This window comes from Lactuca virosa, chromosome 3 (genome assembly GCF_052849685.1).
Source record: "Lactuca virosa cultivar CGN04683 chromosome 3, Lactuca_virosa_CGN04683_v6, whole genome shotgun sequence".
Taxonomy (NCBI): Eukaryota; Viridiplantae; Streptophyta; class Magnoliopsida; order Asterales; family Asteraceae; genus Lactuca; species Lactuca virosa.
The window spans coordinates 21565614-21574409 of NC_136428.1; the positions used below are offsets into that span (position 1 = coordinate 21565614).

At 36.9% G+C, this 8796-nt stretch overlaps 1 protein-coding gene across 1 annotated transcript; it reads right to left on the minus strand.

The window, feature by feature from the left end:
- Positions 1-1744: 1744 nt before the first annotated feature.
- LOC145163337 (uncharacterized) lies at positions 1745-2176 on the minus strand. Its single transcript, XM_079082175.1, has one exon. It carries the CDS (start codon positions 2174-2176, stop codon positions 1745-1747), a length of 432 nt encoding a protein of 143 aa, XP_078938301.1.
- Between the last annotated feature and the right edge of the window lie 6620 nt (positions 2177-8796).

Sequence of the window (8796 nt, forward strand, 5' to 3'; positions counted from 1 at the left end):
GCCAATTTCCCTCTTTCATTTTCCCCAAGCTTATCTTCAGCCAGCTCCTCTGATGTGTATGATTAATTTCTGCCTACAAATTTTTCTTGCACAGAGACATTAGAAAAACCACAACAGCCCTCAGATAAAGGGTTGCTGGTACCCATATAATTGACAGAAATATTTTCAAAATGAAAATCATCATTATTAATTTTAAAGTTCACAACTTCCTCATCAAACTCCATTGAAAGTGTACCAGCAAAAACATCAATTTTTGTTCTAGAAGTTTTCAAAAAAGGCCTTCCTAAAATAATCGAGTTTTTGTCAGACACATCAACATTCCCCATGTCCAATATATAAAAATCAGCGGGAAAAATAAGCTCACCCACTTGGACAAGAACATCCTCAAGCACACCTTTTGGGTGTATAGTTGAATGATCTGCCAACTGAATGATGGTCCCGACCTTTTTCAAAGATCCCAATTTTAATTTTTCAAAAATAGAAAACGGGAGGACATTAACTGATGCACCTAAGTCAAGCATGGATTTTGAAAAATTAAGGTTCCCCAATTTACAAGGAACTGAGAGAATCCCCGGATCCTTGCACTTTGGAGGCAAACCTTTTTGCAAAATAGAAGAAATGTTTTCATCAGCTTTAATTGTTTCATTACATTACAATTTTTTCTTTGAACCACATAGTTCTTTTAAAACTTAGCATAACGAGGAATGTGTTTTATAACATCTAGAAGTGGGATATTTACCTCCACCTTACGAAAAGAGTCCATGATTTTCGCGTCCTCACACTCACATTTCGTGCTTCTCAGTCGCGATGGGAAGGGCGGTAGTGGCTTGTACTCCTTCAGAATTGGCTTGGGTAGTCTTGGAATTTCTTTTTCTTTATCTTCTTCAACTTTGTCTTCTGGTTCAGATAAGCTTGGGCCTCCATATGTTTTCCCACTTATCAAGGAAATAGCACTCACATTGTGCTTTGGATTGTTTTCAGTTTGTCCCGGTAACTTTCCTTGAGATTCCAGCCGACCCACAGAAGTGGCAAGTTGAGACAAATGTTGTTCCAAATTTTTGATGCTCGCTCTGGTTTCGTTCTGCAACGCATGAGTGCTTGTGGCCAGACTTTTAACAATATCCTCCAAGGACATGTTAGAGCTGCCAGAATGTTGCTGCGCAGGCTGCTGAAAATTATGGTGCTGAAGATTCAGCTGATTTTGAAAATTTTGCTAAAGACCCGGCTGCTGAAAATTTTGTTGCTGCTGAAATCTGGGTGGAGGCTGAAATTGTTGTTTCTGCTGATAATTATTCTGAAAATTCTATTGGTTGCCCCCGACAGCTTTAACTGCAACTGTATCCTCTTGCAATATTGGGCACATATCAGTTGGGTGCCCCGTTTTGCAGCAGATCCCGCAAGCTTTGACTTTTGACTCAATACCTTTTTCTTTTGTCAGCAGGATGACAGCCTTAGTCAATTCTGAAATATGAGATTCCAAGTGGGCATTACTTATTTCTTTGACCACTCTTGGCTGGTCCGGATACCACTCTTCTTCAGTTTCCGAGTGTTTTGATTCATTGGCAAGCTTCTCGATTAATGTCCGGATCTCTGTTGGTCTCATGTCTGAAAGTGACCCTCCGCTTGATGCATTTATAAGTTTCCTTTCCATGGGTACTAAGCCTTCACATAAACATTGGTATAGCTGGCAATCGCTAATGCCATGTTATGGGCATCAGACCAGCAAGTTCTTGAACCGCTCCCATTAAGTGTGGAGAGCTTCTCTTTTCCCTTGCTTTATACCGAGAATTTCTCTATGCAAATTTGACACTTTCGCCTCGGGAAAATATTTCTCCAGAAAAAGTTTGGCGAGCTCGTTCCAGCTTGTTATCGAACCAAATGGGAGGTCATATAACCACTCCTTTGCTGCATCTTGAACCGAAAAGGGGAATGCCCTTAACTTGATCTCGTCTTCAGTAACTACACGAGGCTTCATTCCAGAACATACAACATGGAATTCCTTGAGAAATTTGTGAGGATCTTCGTTCTCAAGGCCTCGGAACGGGGGCAAAAGATGGATTAGACCAGATTTAAGCTCAAAGTTTTGAGCTTTTGGAAAAGTGAGAGGTTGATAGGTAACCTCTTGTGTTGCCCACTCGTGAAGAGTCTTTTCAGCATCGTCTTCGTTTTCGCTCATGTCTGATTCTTCAGATTCGGATTCTGAAGATTATGTAGTTTCCGATTTGATGGAATAGGGTGCTGGAGAGTATGTTTTATAGGGACTATTAGTAGGTGAAGATGGGGGTACTTTCGAAATAAACGGATCTGATTCATTCTACAAGGGCGTGTCGTGTGGTGTGGAGGTTCCTGGAGGTAGGGATGATGATGAACCAAAGAGACCAGCTGATCGTTTCTTTCTTGTTGCTTCTTTCTTCAGTCTCCTTATAGTTCTTTCGATTTCTAGATCAAAAACTAAAGGTGCACCTGAACGAAAAATTCTTGGCATAAAACTATTAGAAAGCACCGTGTCCCCGACAACGACGCCAATTTGTTAACACACTGTCGCACACGTATTAAGCAAATAAAATATCACTGCTGGTTGTACTAAAAATATAGCACATGGAAGCAGGGTAGAATTCTTAGGGACACAGCCTAAAAGTCAATGCCTTTTTGCATCAGGCACAATCTAGTCAAGACATAAATTATTAAGAAGGGGGATTTTAACTAAACTAAAAACTACAAATGCAGTGATATTAAATTAAACGAAAATCAATAATAAAAGTGGTTTCAGTTCTGCTGCGACTTTCCTAATCATGCAACTAACCTAGATCTGATTATTTGAGATGTGTTCTATCTAAGCTGGTACTGAGAAAAACTAACAAGCTCTAGTATAATCTCTTTTACCTAAACTAGTTAATCAAAACAAGCTCTTCAATTAACCCTAACTTTTTACTGTTCAATTAAACAAGCTCTTAATTAAATCAGAAAAATTGTATTAAGTTCTTCGTAAATACTTCACACAAGCTCGAAAGCATAAAGGTATGATTTTTCAGTTTATAATAAAGTCAAATCCCAAACACGAAACCAATTTATTACTTGTTACTTATTACCAATTAATTAGAACAATTACATATTCTATTAACTGATTAACCGGAATGACAAAACCCTAATTAGGTGATCATACTAACAAGAATTAAAATCAAACATTCATTAAGAACAAAACTGAAAAATCCAGATAGAAACACAAAACGAAAATCAGATTTGAAAACTAATCACATGAAAAGTACTAGTCTATGCATAACTGAAAACTAAAATATAGCCAGACATGGCCAAAAACAAAATCATACTAGATAAAAGAAACATTTACTGATAAATCTTCTAAACTAAATGTGTGCGATGATTAGCAGTCTTCAGATCTCCAAAAATCGCTGAAAGAATTCAAAAATTGCCTTCTGAAGTGGTTTCCTTCGTCTGGAATCGTCCAAACCATACAGCTGATTATGAGGGTTGTATTTATACTCAAGGTGGAAGCTTCCGGAACAAGAATATGCAAACATGTGATCGCATATATTGAGGCTGCGATCGCAGATTTTCAAGAAAACGTGTCATGAGCCTTTTTAATGAAGTAGGATGCTTTTCTGGGCTTTTTTGGAAAAGTTGCGATCGCATAAGGTTAAGTTGCGACCGCATGTACATAGGTTGCGATCGCATGTTTTGATTTTCTTCTCCCAGATGAATTTTTGGCACTAAAAAACCATGAAGACAAGTTGCGAGCAAAGTTGCAAAGTTGCGAGCAAAGTTGCCAGCAACATCCTTTAGCTTCAGATAACATATTCTATCTTTGTATGATCAATTCGATCAAATGCTTCTTGACCAAATAATCTTTCAAGCATTCCTCAGAATCTTTCATAAGTTCCAAGCTCCATTTTAATCTCCAAACGCGCATCCAATTGCTCCCAAAGCATTGCTCCACTCGCACTATCTGAAATTGACATAAAAACATGAGCAGTATAGGAATTCTAACGAACGACATGAACTGAACATTATTTAAATAAATGACATGCAAATGTACAAAATATGATCCTAAATGCTAATGAAAACTACCCTAAAAGATGCATAAAATGGCATCTAACAATGGTTAATCACATAAAGTTGCCAAGTTTATATGCATGAATGGCTTAATGGGGCTATAGAGCTTAAAAGAGCTTAATAAATGACTTAATACTTGCATGAGACCAAAATCACCATAAAGTTTGCACGTTTATGCCTAAGGAACCGTTAATATGTCTAGATCTATAATGCTAAGCTCCAAAAACGGCCTTAACACCCAATCACCAACCAAAAAGGACCAAAATGACCAAAAACATGCCAATGAGTAGATCTACGAAATGAAATGGCAAGGTTTGAACTTTATACCTCACAAGCCACCAAAAGATGATGATAAAGTTGGATCTCAAAGCCCTTCTCCAAAGAATGAGTCATCAAGCTTCTCCTTCCTCCTCTATGTGCACAGAACCCTCCACAAAAGCTTCACAAGAGCTCAAAATCACCAAACATAGGCTAAGAGATGAATTAGGGTTTTCAAGGGTGAGGAGGCTGGTTAAACAAGGCAACCCAATGCTAACTTATGGCATAAATAGGGTAAAATCCTCAAATTTTGGGTTTCATGCTGAAGGGAGTACGCCCCGCGTAACCCTTAGTACGCTCGGCGTACTCAAAAGGACCCGCGACCAAATAACTCACTACGCCCAGCATACTCGGTGAGTACGCACCGCGTACTCGACTAAGCTCCAAATCTCATGATATTTAGTTGTCCATAACTCCTTCGTCTTAAGTCCGTTTCCAACGAACTGTATATCCACGGAAAGGTGACGAGAAGCCCTACACTTCTATCAACTCTCCCTCACCTAAGAACCCCCCCCCCCCCCCCAAAAAAAAAAACAAAAATTCATAAAGGATCGAGTTATCAAATTACTGTTATACCCTTGGTCTCCGAAACACAAACGAACACTCGGATTACTTAATCTATAACCCCCCATACAAAAAGGGCCAATACCATCCTTCTCCAAGGCCCTAAGCCTTATGATAATTGGGCCACGACCCCGGATAATGAAATGATTCAAAACCGAGTGTTACAACATGTTTCAAGTTTTCTTATATTAAAGGATGGGCACGGATCGATTGAATCGCATCAATGGGGGAGTTGTGAACATCATAACTTTTAATGATACTCTGATAAATGTTTTAAGATCTTGTTATTGTGATTTGAATAAACACTTAATGTTTTATTTGAAAATTTTGAGTTGAAATTTGGGGCGTTACAATGTTTCATCATAAGCAATTTCTTGAGTTTGAGAGAAACCCTTTTCCACCACACTATCCTTGGAAGTGTGTACATTTCTATCCGTGTCAGTCTTCATATTAAAGATCTAATTGCAATCCACTGTCATAAGACTAGGCTTCAGATCAACCAATTTCAAACTTGGTTATCCTTCATGGACTGAATTTTTCTATCCTTACACCCTTCTCATTGGAAGTCTGAGCTCCTACCATTGCTTTCTAGTAGCTATTATCTTATCCAAACTGATCAGTGTTTTATCACTAACCAACGTGTCACCTCATGCAGTTAGATGAAATTCATAAAACTTGGGATGTGTACTAACTCTACTAGTTTTACCAAGAGGTAAGCAAATTTCGTTTGACTCATCTAGATTTCAACCTCAAGTTGAGAGATAGTGCCAACTATTGGTTCATTGTCGGTCATACATCGAATTTCTTCAAGGCCGACATGACTCCCACTGACTTCGTGATATGTATATGTTCATCTCTCTAGGAAGTCTTTAGTGAATACCCGACAATGTAACACTTCTTGGACCCTGATTCAAGTTGTTCATTGGTTTCTCTTCTAACGAAAGACATCACAACACTAGACCTAAATATAGGGTAACTTTCCAACTCAACATTTCATGAGGTGTCTGCATACCTGCTTAGTCAGGTACAAGGTTCAAAATATGATCTACAATTTCAAGTGTATATTCCCCAAAAATATTATTGGTAGCGAAGCATGACTCATCATATATCGAACCATATAACATTTTATCTTTCTTTTAGCAACACCATTACATTATGGTGTCCTTGGAGAAGCAGGTTATGGAAACCATTCCACAATCTCTAAGATGATCGTAAAACTCAATACTAAGGCATTCTCCTTTCCTTTTGGACCGGAAACGATTTTATCTTCCTTCCAAATTGATTCCTTAATTTGTTTTGATATTTTTGAGCTATTTAAAATGTCAGACTTATCCTTGATCATATAAACATAATTATATCTACTTAAGCTATCTGTAAATATTATGTAGTAGTGTTTGTTGTCCCTTGTGGTGGATTTGAAGGGTCCACACACATTAGTGTGTACAAGATCCAAAAATTCTTTGCCTCCATTACATGTCCATGTGAATGGTGATTATGTCATTTTTCCAACAAACAAGACTCGCATACATCATCCAACCCAAAGTTGAATGATTTCAAGTCTTGTGATATGTGTATTTTTTATACATATTTTTATACATTACATCTTAATATTTTAGCCTTTATTATTCTTATTTAGAACTAAAAGGTACTACTTTGAATTGTCATTTACAGCTAATATATGTTGCTGGAACGAATTTGTAGAAAAGGGCTGGAAAAACGGAGTTGGACTACAAAAGAGAAGAATTGGGCTGAAGGTGGACCATACGCCCTGCGTTCCCATAATGAATGTGTTACGTTCGTGCCTTGTAGATTACAGGATAGCTTGGAGGAACGCGCTGCATTCTTTGGACCTACGCGCTGCGTTCGCTTGGCGGTGTAAAGTTGCTATATATTGACATTTAATTCGTTCTAAGAGGGGATTCCGACTTCTAACCTATTTTAGTCGACAATTAACTTCTGTTAAGCCGTTTTGAGGGTCTAGGAGGCGGCTGGAAGGCCGTTAAGCTGACAGGAGCGAAGATCTAAGGGATTGGAGAGCGGATTCGTGTCGGTAATCATGTGGTTTGTTATCATGACCATGTTTGCATTCCATTGTGATGCCATTTTGAGTTTACTTTCTGATTTAGGTGTTAAAACCTTTTACTTTGTGCTTATGACTGAATAAATCTTCGAATTATTGGTTTAATTGCTATTTGGATTATTTATTCTTATTTAATTTATTTTGTCAAGTTTGATTGAAGATCCATATGTGTTAAAGTTTGTTGTTTTGTTTCCTATTGCTGAATTAATAAAGTTTAGATGACCATCTAGCTGTGTTAGTTTGAATCATAGTTGTCCAATGACCATTGGTGATTATGACTAGAGTTTTGACCAAAACCTAGGGTTAGGAAATAAAGTAATGAACTTTAATGTGTGTGCATGAGTAGAATGACCATTCGCTGCATGATTTAACTTTTAAGACTATTAGAGTTAAATAAGATCAAATCTTGCTTAATACGAACTAAATATTGATTTGCATGATTGTTTGTTCACTTGATCAATGAGTTAATAATTGTGTTGAAATCAAAGGATTAGCAGTCGTGACCATGACACTAGTCATATTAGGAATCGGTGAATAATGAATAATTATCCATTGTATCAGTAGTTAGCTATTAATTTAAGAGGTAATTTATCTAAACCAAAGTACCTAAAGAAATTTGTATTCCTGTCAGTTTATCAAGAATTGCTATTAGTTATTCGTTTGAGATTTAATAAACATTTCTTTATCCCTTCGTATGCTTTGTAACCTATAATCAAATATTTTAAATTAATTCACTACCGTTCCCCTTGTGTTCGACACCCTTGCTTATCAAAGCTATACTATACTCGATCGGGTTCATTGCCTGTAAGGTGTGGTTTAGATGTGATAAAATAGGAATTATAAATAAAAAAACTAGTGCATTAAAAATACACATCATCTTGTCCAATTGGAGCTTGGTGATGCTATTCTTACATATGTTGACAAGGGGATTATGCCACAATGTGTTCTTATATAAACTATTAGAGGAATCAATATTTAAGTTAACATTTCTATTATTAGAAACATAAACTACAATTTTATGAATGCCAATCGCAAGAAGATTTTTTAGTTATAAAACCATCATCTTTATAAACTAGAATATTACATTTCCATTATCAAAATGAAAATTAAAAATTCACATTTATACAACGCATAAAATGAAATTAGGTTTCTAGACATTTCAAAAGAGTAATAGCAAGTAACTCAATTTTTTTTAGCTCCACTACTAAGCACGAGACAAGCGACACTCGTCTATTCCAATGATTAGGTTTTTTTGTCGATGCTTAAAACTTCTTTCTTTCCTATAGATCCTTCAATTCCATACAATCGTTATTACAACATAATGCATCAAGGATCCATGAACCGGAAGTATTATGGAGATCGATTATTTAAGTACATGATGTAGAGTAAAAAAAATTCGACATTACCATCTCCAAGTTTTGTCAAGTACTTAAAGAAACTTTGTTTCCTATGATCCTTGTCATTGAATTATTGCAACTTGCCTCTTTTGAGTCACAGTTGTGTGGAATAGAGGACACACCACTTCCATTCCCTCATAATGAGAAGTTCCGACCGAAACCATTCCCTTCCATTTTGGATTTGAATGTTTCCTCTTCTTTCCGCCAACATTTAGAAAGACGATAACTAGCACTGGATAAGAAATCTAATTCCTTTATGGATTCCACAGTTTAGAGACGGTTTAAGAATTCCATCAATGTCTTCTCCATACTATTCATATGATAAATGAAGTTGAAATTATCATAAGAGAGATCCAAGCACATGACTCT